We start from the raw sequence: 22,333 nt of genomic DNA on the forward strand, positions 1-22,333 counted from the left end.
CCTTTAGGATAATTTTGGACTGACCCATGTAAAATTGTTAATGGAATATCCTTTCTAGTTAATCCAAGTACATATGGATTATGGGGGTAAAGTGGTAAACCATGTGAAAGGATTTTTACTCAAGGAATTTGGGAATAATTTCATCTTAAAATTCTCGTTATTGGCTAAACCTCTTGCCTCCGATTGATACCGAGCCACATGTTCGACAGTGGATTCATTCGTATCCCATGCAAACTTAGCGAACTTGAGATTTTTCAACCCCTTGGTAGTTCATTCTACAATACATAATCAGATAATGCAGAGACAAAATTTGGCATATGTAAGCCAACTTCAAGGCCATTATGGGCTAGAATTTGTCTGGCCATGTTACCTATGTTGTTTTGCCCCACGAAATTGTTTTGTTGGACATTTCTAATAAAATGGTGTGCATTCTAATTTCTATTAACTAGCACTACCTCTGGACCATAGCGACCTATATCAGAATGTAGACCAAGTTATTATAAATGTCCAACAAAACAATTTTGGGTTTGATGGAGAAAACCCCTAATGTTCAAAAGGAATAGTTTCCCTTCGTCATAAAACTTAGAATCAAACCATTTTCTAGTGCAAGATTAAAACAAACTAGAAAAACTATTATGTATCTTCCAAGAAATTTAGTGAAGTGATATTGGGCGTCATAAGTTACATGCACACACAAAAACATACTGAATGTAATAAATTTTATGCAAGTTGTCCCAATTTTTTTTAATACAAATTAAAATTAAATACAATGTTTATAAAATATGCTACTATCTTTAGAATATATTCTATAGGTTAACAAATTTTTTTGAAACCTTTGTCACCTGAGGATAGGTTATGGTCCAAATTTGGTGGTAATATAACTCCATTTTTACTCCTTTTTACTAGTTGGATAAAAAGGAGGTTTACCCAATAACTAAAATATTGAGCGATAAAAGGAAAGAAAATCCTACATCAGGGATGACTTGGAGAATTTTAGAGAACCTAAGAAAGGGACATATCATAGATGCAATGATCATTCCTCATCTCCATATCCAATTTTATTATGAAGTTGACACTGAGAGGTACGACTTCGAAGGTAACCTACGATTGGAAGATTCCAAGGTTTTGTTGTTGCTCCTTTAGGTGTATAATTTTAATACTTGATAACTCAATCTATGTGAGTTATCTAAGTCTTAATTATTTGGATTCATCACTTGTAACTTAGGTGATTAGTGTTAATTTTATGTGTTTTAAAGAAATTTATGTTGTTTAATAGTTAAGCGAACTAGGTGCTCCATCTCTGGATTTCACTTATTTTTAGTGTGCATGAATAGCCATTTCTGACAATCCCTGTCACCACACTTCTTTGATATGCTTGACTCTCAACATAGTATGAGATGTCCCTTTAAATTGAGACTATTATGAAGAGTGAAGTAGGGATGGGATGCCACATTAATGGATAAAGATGGAAAAAAGAAACCAAGTGCTACTAAAAGATCATGATGTCTTCCATGTGCATTGTACCATCCTAGTACATATACAATCAAAGAGAATATGATTTATTTTTGGGCCATGATTTATGGATAAATTTTAAATACCAAAGACAAAAAATGATAGCTTATTACAATTTAGATAACCTACTATAAATGGAACATGCAATGGAATGAAAGAAAATTTTGAAAGCTAGAAATACTGCAGAGAAGAAAGACAACATATATTTCCAATATTCATTCATTGTACCACATTAATTCTGAAGGAAGAAAATGTTGAGAGGTGTGACACCAAAGGTCACTTGTTATTGAAATATTTTAAGTGGTTAAAGTTTACTTCATAGGTTTATCATTTTTATTCTCACTTTTTAAGAATATATAACTTAGAATCTCTATTTGTTGTATTTAATTTGCTCAATATGAGCTAAACTTAATTTGTTGGATAATGTGAATTTTCATGAAATAATAAGCTTTTGAATATTGATTATTGTATTTTTGTTATATGTTTAGCTCTTGTGATTTATTGCCATAGGTTTATTTATGAATTTGATCACCTATGAAGTATATATTAGTTTGTTAGGTTGCGGTAGCATTTAAAAAAAATAGGTTTTATGAAATAATATGGTAAAGTAGCGAGCATACATGCATTCCTTACTTAATCACTTCAGGTATAAAGGATTTGGACCATAAGGATTAACAAAAACAAGTTTCTTGAACTAATATTTTAAGGATTAGACATAATTTCTATGTATATTAAATGAATTCATGAAATGGATCATTGTTCAAAATAATCTCTCACATTATTTAAACTATTTGATATATGTCATGTTTATTTTGTTACTATATAGAAATAGTTTCCTTAACTTTCATCACGTGATAAACATTGTTATTTTGTTATTATGTCATGTTTATTTCAGAAATTCTTGTATAAAGTTTCAAAGTGATTAATAGTATCCTCGTAGGATCGTTACTTTTCTTATCAAATGCTACTAGTTTAACTGTGTATACTTGCACACGCATAATAGATCAATAGTATTCTTTTGTTTAGGAATATGTAATCTAGTTTTTTAGTATTTGATTGTTGCTAGGATCATTAGATATGAACTAGTTATATTTTGTTGGATAATGTTAAGTTCTATAAACAAATAGTGTTTTAGATGTGAATGAACATGGATTATGTTATGTTTAGTTAATGTATTTTTCCAAGTCAAATGTTACTGATTTGGTTGTGTCTACTTGTACATGTTTTACTCACAACATTAATTGTGAGAGTGAAAAAAAAAGACTTAGACTCTCTACTTATAACTATATAACCTTAGATACTACCCATTATGGACTTTAATGATTAGACCTATATTTTGTTCTACACAAGTGGTTCTCATCCTCAACCTATTCGTATAAAAACCAAAACCCACAATTGATTGCAGCCTACAAATTAATTGAAAATATTCAAACTCATTATTTATCTTTGATGATTTTCCCTTTCATATAATGAAAGGTTATCCAATAATTAAAATTTAATAAAATAAGAATGAATTCTTATGGTTGCTAAAATTTTCATTTTACCTCTTTAAAAAGTTTGCTAAAAGGGACAAACAACATATTAATATGTTTAAAAAGACATTTAATAATGATTTTAATTTTGGAAAGTGCATTTACAATTCCTTAAGCGCTAAAAAAATGTTTAGTTAAAGTAAGGAGAATATCCACTATATAAATTACAAAGTGATAAAATAACTTCTTACATCCTAACAAGAAAATATGGCTAAGACCGGACTATTTGTTTGTGTTATGATTATCTTTTTAGCCTTTTTTCTTTTTACAAAGAGTGCCCATGGTAAGATTTTTTTTTTTTTCATTTTAAAGTTTCCTTCTTTTCTTTGGACATTATTCATCCCAATTTTAGTAACATTTTTTTATTTTTTTTGTTACATCAGGTTATTTTTGTGAAATAGATTCTGATTGTCCACCAAATTTGTGCCCCCTTCTTTATTGGGCAGTTTGTTTTTACGGTGAATGTTTATGTATTGGAGCTCCATTGTAACAAATTATTGGCTATAAAGATCCTATATTTAGCTTTGCACCCAAGAGTGTAAACAATTGTTATTTACTTAATGTGATTGCACCATGTAATTTGTTTGTTTTCTTTTTCTAATTTCACGAATCTTGTAGTTATGAATTCACATTCTAAAATGATGGTTATCAAATGAAATAAAACACATAATAATATTATTTATATTGTCTTCCTAACTTTAGAGATATTGACACGACCATCAATTTAAGCATATATCACATATTTTATTGTTAATTTCAAAAATAGTTTAATGTTAACTATAAGTATATATATATATATATATATATATATATATATATATATATATATATATATATATATATATATATATATATATATATTTATTTATTTATTTATATCTAAATTATAATGTCACACTTATGATTTTTCTAACTTCAATTTCAGTTTATCTTAATTTTGCTGTAGTTTCAATGATTTGTTTGCTTTTAAAAGATATACGGTGGAGGGAAATATCCTGTGGGATGATTTCTAGTGCAAATCTAACAATAATAAATTTTCTAGTGTGTAGGAACCTTCTAAATTTTGTGAGAGCTTTGACAGATGTTTTATTACCATGCATAAATAACTTTGTACAGAGCTATCCAACACTATTAATAGGTTAGTCAAACTAAAACAAAATATGCACAAATATAAACATAATACTTAAAATGATAAAAACTATCAAATATCTTTAAACACTAATGCTAATCCCCGATAACTCTGCCATTTTGTTGTAGCGTGGATAACAAGTGTAGTTTTATCATCTCCATAAGGTCTGGTTGTGCTTCAAAAACTATTCAATAGTTTCTATTACATTAAGTTTAGTTCATCATAATATTGATTGTTTGGTGTATACTTGAAAATTAGAATAACAGAAAGTGATCTTTACGAGCAGAACAGGTGGCCGACAACGGTGAGGCTTGAACTTCGGAACGGTTGAGAGAAAAAAGGTGGTTCTACCTGCAAGGCACTCCGATGCCAAAGTAAGTGTTTGGACAATAAGGTACAACAAAAAAGAGAGAGGTTTTGGGTAAGAAAGTGATTACCTTGTCCTCTGGAGTCAGAGGGCTTTTTATGGGAGAGTTTAGTAACGGTCAAGTCCACTTTTTGGGGAATCACGCGTGAATAGCGGCCAGAAGACACGGGAAGCTAGCCGTCGCCGAGCACTTGGCTTCAGCGTGCTCGGCCCCACTTGCTATTTGCTCGGAACGTATTGGAAGCTTGCTGCCGCGTGTTTAAGCCAGGGCGCGTTGGGCCAATAGAGTGGATTGGCCCAATTTCGGATAATTGGGCCGGTCCGGAACAGAAAGTAAGCTTTATGTGTTTCAATAATGGTAAAATTTTGTTGGGGTTAGACTTTGTTGACATATTCTTATGTAGCATCCTTGACCAGTAATATGAAATCACTACGCCAAATAAGCTATTTAATAGCGTTTTTTTTATAGCGCTTAAAAATGCTATTAACCGCATCGCTATTGTAAACATTTTTTGTTTAATAGCACTTTAAAAGCGCTATTAAAATACTAAATTTTAATAGCATTTTTCTTAAGCGCTACTGAAGTGGACATTTTACATGTTTTTTTATTTGCTTTTGATAGCACTTTCAAACTAAGCGCAATTATAAGGCACATGTTTGATAGCACTTTCAAACAAAGCGCTAATATATGTCACATGTTTAATAGCACTTTCAAAGAAAGCGCTAATATATGGCACATGTTTGATAGCACTTTCTCTTAAAATTGCTATTATAGGATGTTTCATTAATAGCACTCTTTACAAAATGCTATTGTAGTACATTTTATATATTTTTTTTTGTACACAAAATTATTCTTTTGGTTTGCAAATATTAAAAAGCTACATTCAATTCAATACCAAATAACGCTTTAAGTTACTCATTGAATACATATTATGATCCATCAACATCAAATATTTTAAATCAAATCCACTTGTTCACAAATATCACAACAAGGTCTAAAAAGTACCTTACAACCATGACATGTTCACTCCATGGTTACTAGCAAAATTGAGTTCTATTAGTCCTACAAACTCATATACCAATATAATATGACATAAGTTGAAATTAGTAAAGGTCTCTCAAAGACTTAAACTATAATATTGTTATAAGAGAGGTTCCAACATAGATGTTCAACTCAAAATGGTTAATATAAAAGAATTCCCTACATAGATGTTCAACTCTAAATGGTTAATATAAAAGAGGTCTCTACACATACTAAAAATGATTAGTATAAAATAAAAACAAAAGCATGAGTTGAGTTTTGAGGTACACATTTCAAAATTAAGTAGAGATAGAAGAATAATCATGTATATTGTTCTTGTCCACTGAGCCATAATTCATTTAGTATATTTATATTTTTAAAGTCATAATTGATTCTTATAAAATTTATAATTTTTAAGTAAAAAAGAATAGTGTTAGTTTACTTATCACATAAAAGAGTAACACTTTCATATTATATATATATATATATATATATATATATATATATATATATATATATATATATATATATATATATATCATCTTTGCTAACAATGCAAAGAATAAATAATAAAACCATTTCAAGACACATAATTAAGTATAAATGCAAAGAAAGACAAAAACATGAACAACAATGGAATAGACGAGAAATTCCCGATGCATGTGAAATTACGAACCTTTAATAACTTTCCATGAAAGATCAAAATATGAGTTTAAAGGAGCGTGGACCTGAATTCAGCATGCACCACCTGCACCATTCTTCACAAAGGAATACAGAAAGCCTTTTTCATGAGTGAGAAAATAAACAAAAATGGTTTAGAAGTGAAAGCTGAATAGGGAAGCTTGGATTCTCACAAGCATACATTATTTTTACTATAAGCTAGTATAGGATAATTAATGGTACATAAGTGACTTATTATTTTCTTGTGATTGAATACATTAATAAATTATTGGTGGATGATAATTGTGTTTATCACCATTTTTGTGGCTGAGTTCGTTGTGTGTTGTGATTTATTAGAGTTTGACCTAACTCATCCTTACAAAACCGGTTGGTAAGGTGAGGAGTGTCACTCTATTTAAACTCTTTCAATGCTCTATCCCCAACCAATGTGAGACTTTAGGATCTTCCTAATACACCCCCTCACGCCCATCATTCTCTTTGGGCCCAGCATTCTCTTTGGGCTTGGTGCGTGGATATTAATGGTGGGCAGCCCATGGTCCGATCGATAGGCTCTGATACCATATTAGAGTTTGACCTAACTCACCTTACAAAACCAGTTGGTAAGGTGAGGAGTGTCACTCTATTTAAACTCTTTCAATGCTCTATCTCCAACCAATATGGGACTTTAGGATCTTCCTAATATGATTCCATTAAATGAGCCTCTAAAGAACAACTTGTTTTCATGCTTGCAATTCAGCAAAGTTGTCAGCTAGCTTTGTAGCGACTCCAAATGAAGTAATTGTCAATTAAAGAGGCAGTTGATTGGGAAAAGAATAACAAAATTACCTTTTACTATTCATGAATAAAGAGAAGACATATGTGATTACACGTTATTGCCGATGATCCTTGAAGAGTTTGTCAAAATGTGGCTTACACTAAAGAACACCTTCCATTGAAGAATAATTACTCCGCTGCAACAGAAAAAGATCACCAACAATAATCATTGATAAAGAGAGATAAATCTTTGTATAATTATTTTTAAACAATACATGCACCTAAGTTTTGTAATGAATAGAGTTTATACAAATTACAAGAACACTAACTAGTATTTGAAGTTAAACATGAGAGGGCGAAGTACTAAGACTACCACCATCATAAACATGATTTGGTCTTGGAGAGTTATCATATAACAAATTGCTAAAACTAAAGTGTTAATATTTCAAGCATCAAATAGAAATTCAAGAGTTCAACAACAATTACAAAAAATTAAGCATCAAAATGCGCATTAAAACAGAAGCAAAAAGAGGAAAGAAAACAATTGAAACATTTTGTCAAACATGTGACGTGCGAGTTGTAAAACAGTAGTAACCGCGGCAATTCTCTGCCAATTCACACACCGCAAATGATCATCAATAAAAAATAGCAACAATACAACAACTTAGCATCATGAAGTGAAAGAATTTAGCAAAAAGAATCAAGAGTTACGATTGAGGCGTTTTATCGAAAACCTTGCGGGCAAGACCAAAGTTGTGTTTTTCTATATTTTTAACAGGTAAACATTCCTCCATTTAGCTTTATAATGTTGTATGCTAGTGTTAACTCAATTAGAATCAATACCGAAACAAAAAACCAGAGAAACCAATTGAAATCGTAATCAACATGAAACCATGAAAGCTTATCGTAAAAATGCACCAAACCATAAGCATTCTGAACCGAAGAAGTTCTGAACCAAAACCTAAACACAACTAAATTGACGCATTGAGATTAAAAATCACATTTGGGTTTAAGAAGAAGTTGTTGGATTGCAAAATCGCGTTTGAAAAAGCACTCACGTGAAGCCTTCTATGAGAATAGCATTTGGAAAAAAAGTGTGTTTGAAAAAGCATTTATGTGAAAAGTTCTTCGCTTATGTTGGGAAAAAGCACGAGATCTGAGTGTAAAACATTACTGTGTAGTATAATAATAAAATAAAATATATAATAATATAACAATAATTATTATATATTTTATTTATTTATTTATTTTATTAATTATTTATTATGAAAACAATAGCGCTTTTGAATAAGCGCTAATATAGGATAGTACAATAATACCGTTTCCTAAAAGTGTTATCTTAATGAATAATATTAATAGTGATTTGACGAAAGTGTTATCTTAGTGTATAGTATTAATAGGCTATCTTACGGAAGTTTAATAATAGCGTTTTTTTTTCATAAAGTGCTATCAAAATCACATTGTTTGTATCCTATAATAGCTCCCGATAATAAAATGCTATTATAGATGTGTTTTTCCGTTTTTAATAGCACTTTATTTAAAAGTGCTATTAAATTAAGCGATACAAAATATCAATTTTGGCATAGTGAATTCAAATTAATTATTAATATTACCACTTGAATCTCTCATCGCATCTCATGTTTGAGTCAACAACGTGAGATCATTCTTATTATCTAATTGACAATCTCTCAGCCTATTAACCAATACGTCAACATTAAGTTTCAATAATGCATGCAGACATCAATGTCCACTTTCATTAATATTGTTATTTGTATGGATATTAAACCTAAATCTATGTTTAGACTTTAGCATCAATAGATGACAGACATGGATCAAGTAAGGACCAATACCTTTTGAGTATCAAGTCATACTATAAAAACATGTTTTAGGTTGCTAATCCAAAACAAGAATGAAGAATCCATGAATATTAAAACTTAAGAAGAAATAGAAATAACGCCATGGTTTAGATCAAAACATAAGTGACAAGAAAAATACATCAAATCCCAATAAAAGATAAAACTAGCTACACTTACTCATGGTGACTTTAAAATCAAGCCATAGAAGAGGGAAGTTGGAAAGCATCTGTTGACGATTCCCCCGACAAAGCTTCTGCCCTCAATCTTCCTTTCCTGTTATCTCCTATTGTGATTTATGGTGAGAACCTGGTTTCACTAACGAACCACCTTAAATTCCACTGAATGTGATTGAATCTAATCGAATCTAATTAACTAATGTTTTCAAATGAATGTCTGACACCCTTATTTATAGGCTTTGGAATGGTATGCTCAATAAGCGCACCACCCATGCTCGCTTAGTGTTCCTACTTTCTTCTAGGTTAAATATTTCTTGCTACCCTAGGCCTAACTCTGTCGCATATGCTCACTAAGCGACCCACCCAAGCTCGCGTAGCCACAAAATCATTGCTTCACCTTGAAGTAACTTAATATTAAAGTATTTGAACCATCTTTGCTCGCTAAGCACGCATGTGTTTCCTGGCTTAGCAAAGATGCACCTTTGCTCACTAAGCACGTATGTATTCTTAGCCTAGCGAGCCTAGTTTTGTTGTGAAAGTTCTTGGCTTGGTCTCTTATGTTGTTTCCAAAGAAATGGTGGTTCACCTAGTTCCTATTACTACTCTCATTGTAAAGAAGGCTCAACTCACGGTAGAATTCGTGAAAGATTATTATATAGCACGTGGAACAGTGAAACTTGTCAACTCTATAACAAGTATGGTCACTCAGCTGTGGAGTGGTGACATATGTACGATCAGTATTTTGAACTTCCACCACCAAAATCTTAAGCTTCTTCATCTACATCAAATAATTTAACTGATGCTCAAGAAAGCCTAAAGCATCAAGCCTTTACTTCTGCATAGGCAACTACTTTCTTATTTCATCAAGAAAATCTGCAAGTCCTTCAATATCTAGAGTCCCAAGCCTGGTTTGCATACTCATGTGCTTCTCATCATATTACTTATAGCGATTCAAACTTGCAAAGTATACAATCTTGTGCAGATATAAGTAGAATTCTAGTTTGTAATGATCATATAATGACAGTCAAGTCAGTTGGTAACTCAAAATTTAAATCTCAACGTCTGCCAAATTCTGTGTTGCAATTAAATGACTTCATGTTCCTAGTATCCCTAAAAAACTAATTTCTATGTCAAAAGTGGGCTTTATTGCTTCAAAAATATAGTTTTACAATCCTCAAGCAATGTCTTAAGAAATAAGTACCAGTCCTTGTGTCCTATTGTAAATAATACTACTGCATCACATTATTCTAGTAAAGTAGGTTCTACTACTTCCAATTTTTTCATTTGACATTCTAGGCTAGATCTTGAGACATTGAGAGGAGCACACTCTCAAGACCCAATCCTTCACCACTAGGCCACACACACACACACATATAACATGGAGTAATTAGTTTCCTATGAATATTTTGAATTTTTTTTGCAAGAGAGTTTCTAATGATGTTAGTGAGATGACTTTTCAAATCTATATATTCAAAAGTCACATCCACTTTTTCAGTATGATCCTTAAGAAAACGATGTTGAATCTTAATATATTTAGTGTGTGAATCTAAAATAGAATTCTTAGTCACATTAATTGCACTATTTTTATTGCACTTACTTGAAATCATGTCTAATTTCAAATCAAAGTTACAGAGTTGTTGTTTTCACCAAATTATTTGAACACAACAATTGTTGCCGCCACCTTCTTAGCCTTGGCAGTAGAAAAAATTATGGATTTAAACCATTACCTGACTCCATCAATGAAAGGCTTGAGGAATAATGTTCCTGACTGGGCTTTTGGAAAAATCAAGCCTAACACCACTTCATCAAGGCTATATAATATTAACATAACACCATTCTAACCCTAAAAAACTTCTTGGATAACATTAATTTGGGCGTCAAAGTGTTTGTTGGTACTTTGTCGATCCTACCCCAAAGTCAACGACGATAAAACACCATCGTCACTCGATAGTCTTCTTCCGTTGATTGTGAACATGATTTCTATATCGAAACATATCCCTTAGAAATTAAATGTTCCGTACTTATTGTAATTATTTTGTTTTCATCTCGGGTGTTCTTAAAGACCCACTTAGCTCTTATAATCCTATGGTTTAAGGACGAGGAACCAAGTTCTATACATCACTAATTTTAAATTGGTTGAACTCATCTTACATAGAAAACATAGCTGGATTTTAATGATTTGGTAGTTCACTTTTATCCAACAATACACTCAATTTATGCATGAACATGTCATTAATAGAATATCAACAAAATATCTTTATTATTAATGTAAATATTATTAGTCTTTATTATTATTGATGTAAATATCATTAGTCTTTATTAGGTAGCTATTTATTAGCTTGCCAATACTTGTATATAATAACGCAATCATATCAATAATAACAGGGAGAAAACATATTTCTTATATGGTATCATCTAGGGTTCGTTCCAAAATCCCTATTAGCCGCTGCAAAATACCTATCCTTCTTCCTTCTTAGCCGTCCCCACCTTCCTTCTTAATGGCTACTCAATCTTCCAGACCCACAAATTCTTCCGCCTCCACCAATTCAGAAACAACCTCTCATCAATCTCAAAACCAATCTGCGACATCAAACAAATTTTACACCGCTTTCTCCATTAATAATGTCAAATAAATCATCCCAGTGACATTAGACAATGACTCCAATCTCTATATCTCTTGGCAGACCTTTTCATGATTCAACCACGTTTTCATAATGTGCTTGATCACATAATTCCACCGACATATGAGAAAGATGTCGCCGCTGCCGCAACTGTAAAAAACAATGACATCGATCTCTGGAATCGCCTTGATGCGGTCGTGTTGCAATGGATGTATGCTACTGTTACACAAGATATTCTCAATTCTATTCTTGTGATTAATGACACATCTAAACAATGTTGGAAATGTATTGCAGTGTTATTTCATGACAACAAACACTCGAGAGCTGTCCAACTCAAGAGCCGGTTCAACAATACCAACTTGGAGGATTTTCCTTCAACAAAGGCTTATTTCAACCACCTAAAACTTTTGGCGGATTAATTGGAGAATGTCGACTCTCCAGTCACTAATACACGGGTAGTATTAAAAATGATTTCTGACCTCACTGATGCATACTCCGATTTTGTGATATACATTCAACAACATGATCCACTGCCAACTTTTGCAACTGAAAAATCAAGAATCAAACTCGAGGAATCCACTATGATTCAACGCGCTGCCCGTGAATCCAATTCCCTCTCATCCTCGGCAGCACTACTCACCAAATCCCCAACCTATAATGTTGCTTCAATCACCCCAAATTCCTCTCTGGGAGACTCACAAGCTCGGAACAACAACAACAATAATTACCGTGGAAATCGCGGCAAGAAAAATCGCGGCAGGGGCGGCCGGAACAACAACATCGGTCGTGGAAACCCATGGAAACAATAACATCCTTGGCAACAGTGGGCTTCATGGTTAGCTCCACCTTGCTCATATCCCTCATACAATTGGGCTAGACCGAATGGTGCTGCTAGGCCACAACAACCGGGAATTTTGAGACCAAAGCCGCAACCTGCAGTTTCAATGCAAATGGACCTATTCCAACAGAAATAGAAGAAGCTCTTCATACTCTCAGCCTTGCTCAGCCTGATCCATCGTGGTACATGGACATCAGAGCAACATCTCATATAAAATCAGCATCTAGTAATTTCTTGTCTTATTTTAATGTTAGCAAACCTAATGGTATCATTGTAGGAAATGATCATTCTATTCCAATTCGTGGTTTTGGAAGTACAAAACTATCACCACCTCACCTTCCATTAGTGTTAGAAAATGTACTTCATGCCCCCAAAATTAATCAAAACTTAGTGTATGTTCGTAAATTTACTCCCGATAACCAAGTCACTGTTGAATTTGATCCCTTTGGTTTTTCTGTGAAGGATTTTCAGACGGGGATGGCACTAATTAGATGTGAGAGCTGAGGAGAACTCTATCCAATCACCACCTCAAATAATCCAGTCAAGTCATCAATTTCTCTTGCAGCATTATCTTCTTCCCTTTGGCATGACCGTCTAGGACACCCAGGAGCTCCAATTTTAGACTCCTTGGTGAAAAATAAATTGATTGAATGTAATAGAATTAGATTCAATTCAAACCTTTGTTATTCGTGTCCTCTCAGTAAACATGTTAAATTACCTTTTGTTGAATCTCATAATTCTACTTATATGTCCTTTGATATTTTACATAGTGACGTATGGACATCTCCCGTATTGAGTTCGTTAGGACACAAATATTATGTGCTTTTTTTGGATAACTATTAAAATTACTTGTGGACCTTTCCAATCTCACAAAAATCTCAAGTTTATTCCTCCTTTCAAAAATTAAAAGCATATATTAACACTCATTTTCAACGGGAAATTAAAAACATACAGTGTGACAATGGTAAAGAATATGTCAATGGTCAGTTTCAAAACCTTTGTGAAAAAAATGACATTTCTTTTCGTCTATCGTGTCCTTACACATTATCTCAAAATGGCTATGTATGATGAATATAATGCTCTTATTCAAAATAAGACGTGGGATTTAGTGCCTCGTCCACCTGATGTTAATGTTATTAGATCTATGTGGATTTTTAGGCATAAAGAAAAATCTGATGGTTCTTTTGAGAGGCATAAAGCCCGACTTGTAGGTGATGGTGCAAGTCAACAGGTTGGTGTGGATTGTGGAGAAAATTTCAGCGAGGTTGTTAAACCGGTGACTATACGAACCTTTCTCAGTCTTGCTATCTCGAAAGGATGGCCTATACATCAGTTAGATTTCAAAAATGCTTTCCTACATGGTGAAATAAAAGAAACAATCTACATGTATCAACCGTTGGGGTTCAAGGATCTAGATCATCCCGATCATGTATGCCTTTTGCGTAAATCGTTGTATGGCCTCAAACAAGCCCCTAGAGCCTGGTACAAACAATTTGCTGATTACATTTCATCTATTGGTTTCTCCCAAAGCAAGTCAGACAACTCTCTGTTCATCTACCGGAGAGACACTTCCATAGCTTATATTTTGCTATGTCGATGACATCATTCTAACCACTTCAACTGATGCTTTTTGCACATCTATTATCTCTCTTCTCAGCTCTTCGCAATGGAGGATTTGGGTCTACATAGTTATTTTTTGGGCATTTCTGTAACTCGACATTCAGAAGGTATATTCTTATCTCAGAAAAAGTATGCAGAATAGGTCCTTGAACGTGCATGTATGTCGTCTTGTAAGTCTCGTCCTACCCCGATTGACACAAAATCAAAACTTAGCACCACCATTGGTGCTCAATATGAGGATCCATCCTTATATCACAGTTTTGCAGGTGCTCTTCAATATCTCACTTTTACAAGACCATATATTTCATATGCGGTTCAACATATATGCTTATTTATTCACAATCGGATGGAAGTTCACATGCAGGCTCTTCGGCGCACCTTGCGTTACATCAAAGGCACTAGTCAATGTGGACTACACCTATATTCATCGCCTACCACATCATTAATTTCATACACTGATGCTGATTAGGGAGGTTGCCCAGACACTAGACACTCCACATCTAGTTACTGTGTGTTTCTTGGTGACAACTTACTCTCATAGTCCTCGAAACGCCAACCCATGTTATCTCGCTCTAGTGCTGAGGATGAATATCGTGGCGTTGCAAATGTGGTATCTGAATCTTGTTGGTAACGTAATTTGCTCCTTGAACTATATTGCCCGATTCAAAAAGCTACCATAGTTTATTGTGATAATGTCAGTGTAATATATATATATCTGGTAATCCTGTTTAGCATCAACAAACCAAACACATTAAAATGAACATTCACTTTGTCCGAGAAAAAGTAGCCCGTGGTCAGGTTCGTGTCCTTCATGTCCCATCGAGTTATCAAATTGCGGATATCTTTACCAAAAGTCTTCCTTTAGTACTCTTCCAAGATTTTCGGGACAGTCTCAGCGTAGGATATCCCCCCGCTAAGATTGCGAGGTGTGATAGAATATCAACATAATATCTTTATTATTGATGTAAATATTATTAGTCTTTATATAATTGATGTAAATATCATTAATCTTTATTAGGTAGCTATTTATTAGCTTGCCAATACTTATTTATAATGACTCAATCATATAATAACAACGGAGAGAAAACATATTTCTTATAGTCATATTTTGTTGCATTATTTTTACAAAAGAATTTTTTGCCATTGTCCAACAACATTGTTCCACTTTTGTGATTTTCTCCTTCCTATCATGAAAGGTTATAAAATAATGGAATTTAATAAGAAAAAAAATAAATAGGTTTCTCATTATATTGGTAAGTTTTTTATGTCACCTCTTTACTTGGTGTGTAAAAGGGGACAAACATAAAAGTTTAATGTACTTAAAAACATTCAATAACTATTCTAATTTTTGAGAGGGTTCTTAACAATTAATAAGCACAAAAAGCTATTGAGTTGATGTATTGAGAGGATCGGCCTCTATAAATTATAAACCGATAAAACCATTTATTACATGCAAATTGGGAGAAAATATGGCAGAAATTATCAAGTTTATTTATGTTATGATTATCTTTATTTCTCTAACTTTTGTTGCAAAAAACATCGAGTGTAAGCCATTTTTAATATTTTCAAATTTTCATCTTTACTTTAAACTTAAAAATTTACATACAAAAATTATAAAATTATCACTTATGCAAATGATATAAATTAATATTAATTTATTCATATTCTCATAATTTTTTACTACAGGTTATAAATGTGATCAAGCTTCTGATTGCCCACAAGATAAATGCCCCCCTCTTTTTGAAGCAAAATGCTTTTACAACATTTGTTTATGTGGTAGAAATATGATTCAGTAGATTATGTGCCCCATAAGATTATGTATTTAGTTTCAAACTCAAGAGAGCATAAAAATGCAATGCTAAAATAGTTAATGAGATATTTAGTTATCATGAAGGCACTAAATAATTAAAAAATATCTTTTCTTATTTTACAAGTGTTGTAATTAGGAGTTTGCAATATAAAATGTTCGTAATAGAATTAAATGAGGCAGCAATGTTATTTTCTATTAATTAATTTCTGATATATTCAGGTGACCCTTAGTTTAGTCATATGACATTTTTCTTTTCCATCATATCATGTATTAAAATATGTTTAATACTTTTGTGGAAAAGTAATTTGTATGTTACTTCTAAATCTCCTTTATCAGACTTAAGAAATAAACTACTACCGAAATTATAACCATAACCTCCTTACACTTTATAGCATCTGTCTCAACAAATTTTCTAATAATATGTCAATATTTGTTTTAAATAATAAATTCCTATATTAAAAAGCAGTATTTAACATTTGTAAATTTTTTACTCTCTCTTAAATATATCATTAACGGTTTTTACATTATTTTTTACAAACAAATAATTAAAGAATAACTTTAAGAATACGACAAATAGCTTATCATAAATAAATAAATAAATTTTATATTTTTTTAATAATAAGTTTTTTGTGTAATAAATATAAAAAGGAATACAGTAATTATGATTATTTTGTATTTTATTGTGTTCACACTATTTTTTTTAAATGATTCCTTAAACAGGGTCTTAGGGTCTTTGTACTGTACATACTATATACGAGGCAAATATTAGTAATTAATCAATTAATTAAATTTTATTTTTATTTTTTCTAAATAGAATTAAAAATAATTAACATATACTCATTATTTATAGTTTTTTAGAAAAATCAAGCACAAGGACACAAAATATTTGTCATTAAAAAATAAAATATTATTTGTCATTTTTGTAAGCAAACAGAAATTGTGTTAAATAAAAACGAAAAATACAAAAATATAGGCCAATTAGTCCAAATAAAAGTGTAATTAAACTAGAAAAATATTATAAAAATGGACTAAACTCTAATTAATTTTAACAAACAAAGACTCACGAGCACAACCTAGTGAACTCACTTATAAGTATGAAAGCAAGTTGGAAAAGAAGATAAAGAGTAATTCCCAAACATGTTGACTCGTACTTGTATGTGGGTTTGCTGAGTTGTGCTTCTGTTGAGTGTTTGTTTGTTAAAATTAAATATGGTTTGTTCCATTTGTGTAACTTTTTACTATTTCCAACAGTCTAATATCTCGTATGGTTTCTAGCCATTAATCTTCATCCATTTGTAGTCCACTTAGCTCACGATCTCACTACATTTAATCTCATTCTTCGCAACAATCACTCTCTTACCCTTAAGTGGATGAGGGTGTATCTCAAATCATTGCTGTAACTTTTCTTAGGTCCTTTGCTTTAATGAGAATTCACTTTTCCTTTTTCTAAGATTTTGTTGATTTAATTATTTAGTTTATTCTAACCCATTTGTTCTGACTTATTTTTCCAATATCGGTCAATTGGGCTTGTTCTGATAACTTTTTTCCTTTTCAAATGTATTCCAATTGATCTCATAAAACCATGTCCTCTAATTCTAGTACTTATTCAAAAGTCTTGGGTTTTGCAAAGTCTCGCAGGACTTCTAAGCATTGTCAAACAATCTGGCAACCAATACAATTCCTTTGGTAGGTTTTTTCCTCACTCACACATTTTCAAGAAATATTTCTAGAAGGTTGCCCATCCAAAGAGCGCTCTAATTCAAGCATGCATAATTGTTGAATTCCAATGTAATTTTCCGAAAATAAGTTGGATTCATTGGTGTATTCAATACGAATCAATCCTTATGTTCCTTCCTTCAACCATGCAATCCCACCTTGCACGAACCAAGATTTCGATGTGGGTTTGGTCTACACAGTCCCTCTTCTTGTCTAGAAACCATCTAAAGTTGGTAATTATCCAAACATGTAATTTGACGGTTATTATCTCCCTTACCCACCCCCTCGTTACAGTCCTACTTTGTTAGGTGGGAAATCTTACTCTACTCACTTTGATTCATCTTATCTTGCATTTCATGGATCAGGGTTTCTACACCCTTACTTAGAAATCATATCAACCGATAATTTGATACTATTCTACTACTTAATAGAAGGACGTGCAACATACCCGAATTTTTCATGAGATACCGATAATTTGATACTAGTGATGCCTTGATTTTATTCCTGAAAGAATCCTTTATTTGAGTCATTCTACTTCTTCCCTTACAAATTACTACTAATATCACATCTCATAAGGATGCCTTTGGATATCAAACTAATGAGGTCCGCCTTTCGTCTCTTCTTGACTTAAATTTTGTAGATATCACGGGAATGAATTTTGATCCTTGTTGAGGCCCATCGAATCATTTCAGGATTATCCTTGAAACACGACACCTAATTCTCTTGGTTTATCAATATCCAGGTTATACTTAGATCTAACCTTAATTTCTTGCACGAGTGTAACCCTTCATCTCTCTTTTGTTCTAATTCACCTTCAACAAATCATCACAAGTACATTCGACTTGTAATGAACATTGAGCCATTTGATCAAATGGTGGTGAATGTTATCATAGATAAGTCATCTTATCTCAATTATTAAATTATATCTCATCTCAATCATAAGGATAACTAAAAGGTATTTCTCACAATCCACCACTTGGATTGTTCTTGGTTTATGGACGCATGTACCATAATCACATATACTCGATCATATTCTCATTTGACTATATTGCTTTTCTCTACTTAATACTTCTTTATAGGTTTTAACCATATAAATTTTCTCATCACGCAAAAATTTTAAGCTAACCTGACTCAATATTTATGAGATGATATTAAAAATATATAGATTTTTCCTTATCCAACAAAAACTCACGGTACATAAAAATTTACGATAAAATAAATTGCAACCTACTTAACTTACTCACTTCAACTTAACTTACTCACTTCAACTTAACTTAGACTAGGTAGAATAAGCTAAGCAAGATATAAGCATCTTATCATGTAATTGTAACCTTGATAATGTGTATTGTAATCTCTTTCTGCATTATCAATTTTTAAATACTCACACCCTTGAGGACAAAGTTGTTAAGGATATAAAAATTAATAATCACGATCATATGTTTCTACTAAACCAACATACATACATTTTGAAGAAATATCTCATTTGATAGTTAACATTGATCTAACAATAAAATTAATTAAAGCGTAAATATAATGTAACCTATTGATGCATTATTTCTACAAATGACTTAATTTGTTACTGTCTAACGTCATTATTTCTCACTTGTGATTTTCCCTTTCATATCTTCAAAGGTTATACAATAAATGAAATTTTTGTAAATGTTTTTCTTTTCAAATGACCTCTTTATTAAGTATGCTAAACACAATACACAACACTTCGATATATTTAAAAGACATTTAATAATAATTTTTAAGTTTATAAAAAGATATTTACAATTTTATAAATGTTAAAACCTATTTAATTGTTATGAGGAGATAATCAACTTTATAAATTAAAAAGTGATAAAATAATTTGTTATATGAAAGAGGTAAATATGACTCAAACTGTTAATTTTGTTTATGTTATGATTATCTTCTCTCTTTTTTTTCTTATTGGAAAGCATGTTCAAGGAAGTAAGTATTGTCATTTAAAATTCTCTTCTTTATTTCGTCCACAATATCTTATCCCAATTTCAGTAATATTATTTTATTTCTTATTTCATTATATCAGGTCGCACATGTGTGGAGGATATCGATTGTCCAGGAAGTATGTGTGCGTTTACGTTTTATCCAATATGTGTTTATGGCATATGTGATTGCATTGGTCTTGCGTTGACATAGAATAGGAAATCAAAGTATTTGGTTTTTAGTTCACACCCTAAAGAGTAGACAAATATTCTACTAGAGTCTTATATGAAATGTCATATAGTTAAAGTGTTTACATCTAAGATATTGATCTTTTTATTTTAATTTTTATGAATCTTGTAAGTATGACTTTGTTAATATCTTTTTATTTTAATTTTTATGAATTTTGTAAGTATGACTTTGTTAATATCTTTTTATTTTAATTTTTATGAATCTTGTAAGTATGACTTTGCACTCTATAATGATAGTAATTGAATAAAATAAGGAAGAAGATCATATTATTATGATTATCTTCTCTTTTATGGTATATCACATTTTCTTCAACCTTACATCCTTTCAAAATATCTTTTATAGTTAAATTTAAAAATAGTTTAATTTTACTTCAAAGAATATTTTTTTTATAAACAACTTGCATTAATAGGATTAATAGGAGAGTACTAGAGATACTCTAACCCATAATACAAAAAAAAACAAAGTGCCTACAGAACCATACCCGCCCGCATTACACATTAAAGATACAATCCATCGGATTTTGACAACACTCATAAAAATTACAGTACACCTTTCTATTTGACCCTATTGCTAATCATTTCTAAGAGAACATTTTATAGTTAAACAATGTGTCCCCCACATCCACAACACCTCCACATCTCTTTAAAGATTGTGTTATTCCTGCAATTCTATATGCACCAACACACTGATAGCCATAATCCCATAGCTCTCTTCCTCTTAACCCCCAACAGCTTCAATTTTCTATAACCTTTCCAAGATTATCACCACAGTTTGTATCCATCATTCTATCAAGATGCAACCACAAGAAACTTTTCTCCCACAAAACTCTCATAACCGGACAAGAGATCATGACATGACCTATGGTTTCCAACTCCGAATGAATCACGTAACACATAACAACAATCCTCTAAGGTCAAAATAATTCCGCGAGTTTGCAATTGATTTCTCGACGGGAGCCAATCTTGCCTCCATCCGAACATTTCAATTTTACACGGAGCAAGAGATTTCCAAATGTATTTCAATGATAAAAGCATCGGGGCCTGCATAATCTCTACTTAATTCCCCTGCAGAAACTTTTTATAATACTAAGAAACCGAAAAAATATCTCCATAGGGCCACACAACTTCATCCACACCCTCTGCAATAGGAACAACCTCCAATAATAGATTATTCAACAAATCCATCTTCTTTCTCTTCTCCTCCGATTCAACCAACAAGTGTATAATGTTATCTTTATATCAAAATAATATTGTGTATGTGAGATATTGGATCGAACTCTAGTATGGTCGAAGGGTAACTTCTTGGTTCGACAGTTCGACAGGGTTAAGCATGAAGTCGAAGGTTGCTCACATGCTGGTGTCGAAGAGTGCATGTTCTAGTCGAAGATGGGTCGAGCATGCAGGTGTCGAAGATGCTAAGGTTGTTAGCATGTTAAATTAGGTTTTAGTGTTTAAACCCTAATTTGTTAAGTTAGCTTGTTTATTAAGTTGGCTTGTGTAACGGGCCTTGTGGAAAAAGCCCATTAGTTAGTATGTTAGGTTTTATTATAAATAGCATACTAGTCTCTCATCATTGCTAAGCTGCAAATCCTAATTTAGGGTGAGAGAGGTTATTTGTTATTCTTGTAAACTTGTAATCTTGTCTTCTAAGAGAAAGTGAAAGAATAGCAGTTATAACCAATTTTTGTGTTCTTCTTCTCCTCTCTAATTCCCTATTATACTTTGTTATTGGTATCGTTTTTCACAACAGTGTATATGGTTTTTTTCACACTTCAATTTATATTCATCTTAGATTTTTACTTATTTTTATAATAGTCTATGAGGCTATGTTAAGATTTTGTATTTTATAAAATTATATTGGACAAAAGATGGGAAGCTTGCATCTCAACTAGATTTTCCCTCTTAGCCCTTACCAAACATCTAAATTAACACTTCAAAATAAAATATTTAAAAAATTTGTAAAACAAAACAAAACATTTTTTAAGAATTAGACTTCAACCTCCAAAAACTTGATTCATAACTTGACAATAATTACCTATGGCTAGGTCCAGATTGACCCGACTCTGATACCAAAAATATAACACCATGTACTGATTTTCTAGAATTTAATATACAATGTCACATAAAAGTACTTCGAGTAACCAAGCATAAGGTTTACAATACGTAGAACCCAAAACAATTCAAAACATAAGGTACAATGAGTTATAACATAAGCAAAATACATAAAACATTGATGCCATAAAACTAAAATATTAGCTAAATAATGACTTCAAGTTAAACAACTTTCATATGTCTATTATTGTTATTTTTATCATGCCCATTTGAAAAATAACAACATTGAAAGGGCTATATGTTGTAATTATTATAATAGTTGTACCAAAATGACAAGAGAAGTGGATTTAAAAAATGACAACACTTTATGAAGTGTTGTAGAATAAAACCATGCGACTTTTGAAGTGTGTTGTTATAGGCCAATCATTGTGACTTTTGGTAAAATACATTGTTT

General features: G+C 31.9%; 1 protein-coding gene and 2 long non-coding RNA genes across 3 annotated transcripts; all 3 read left to right on the plus strand.

Annotated features, from left to right (window-relative positions):
- Positions 1 to 3,109: 3,109 nt before the first annotated feature.
- On the plus strand, positions 3,110 to 3,722 carry LOC131617375 (uncharacterized). The gene is made up of 2 exons (XR_009288565.1): positions 3,110 to 3,327; positions 3,428 to 3,722. It is a non-coding gene; the product is annotated as an uncharacterized LOC131617375 (long non-coding RNA).
- Positions 3,723 to 9,601: 5,879 nt separating this feature from the next.
- On the plus strand, positions 9,602 to 12,067 carry LOC131619283 (uncharacterized). Its single transcript, XM_058890396.1, has 2 exons — positions 9,602 to 9,722; positions 11,712 to 12,067. Exons 1-2 carry the CDS (start codon positions 9,602 to 9,604, stop codon positions 12,065 to 12,067), a joined length of 477 nt encoding a protein of 158 aa, XP_058746379.1.
- Positions 12,068 to 19,418: 7,351 nt separating this feature from the next.
- LOC131617377 (uncharacterized) lies at positions 19,419 to 20,003 on the plus strand. Its single transcript, XR_009288566.1, has 2 exons — positions 19,419 to 19,500; positions 19,683 to 20,003. It is a non-coding gene; the product is annotated as an uncharacterized LOC131617377 (long non-coding RNA).
- The last annotated feature ends 2,330 nt before the right edge of the window (positions 20,004 to 22,333 follow it).

This window comes from Vicia villosa, linkage group LG7, assembly GCF_029867415.1.
Source record: "Vicia villosa cultivar HV-30 ecotype Madison, WI linkage group LG7, Vvil1.0, whole genome shotgun sequence".
Classification (NCBI taxonomy): domain Eukaryota; kingdom Viridiplantae; phylum Streptophyta; class Magnoliopsida; order Fabales; family Fabaceae; genus Vicia; species Vicia villosa.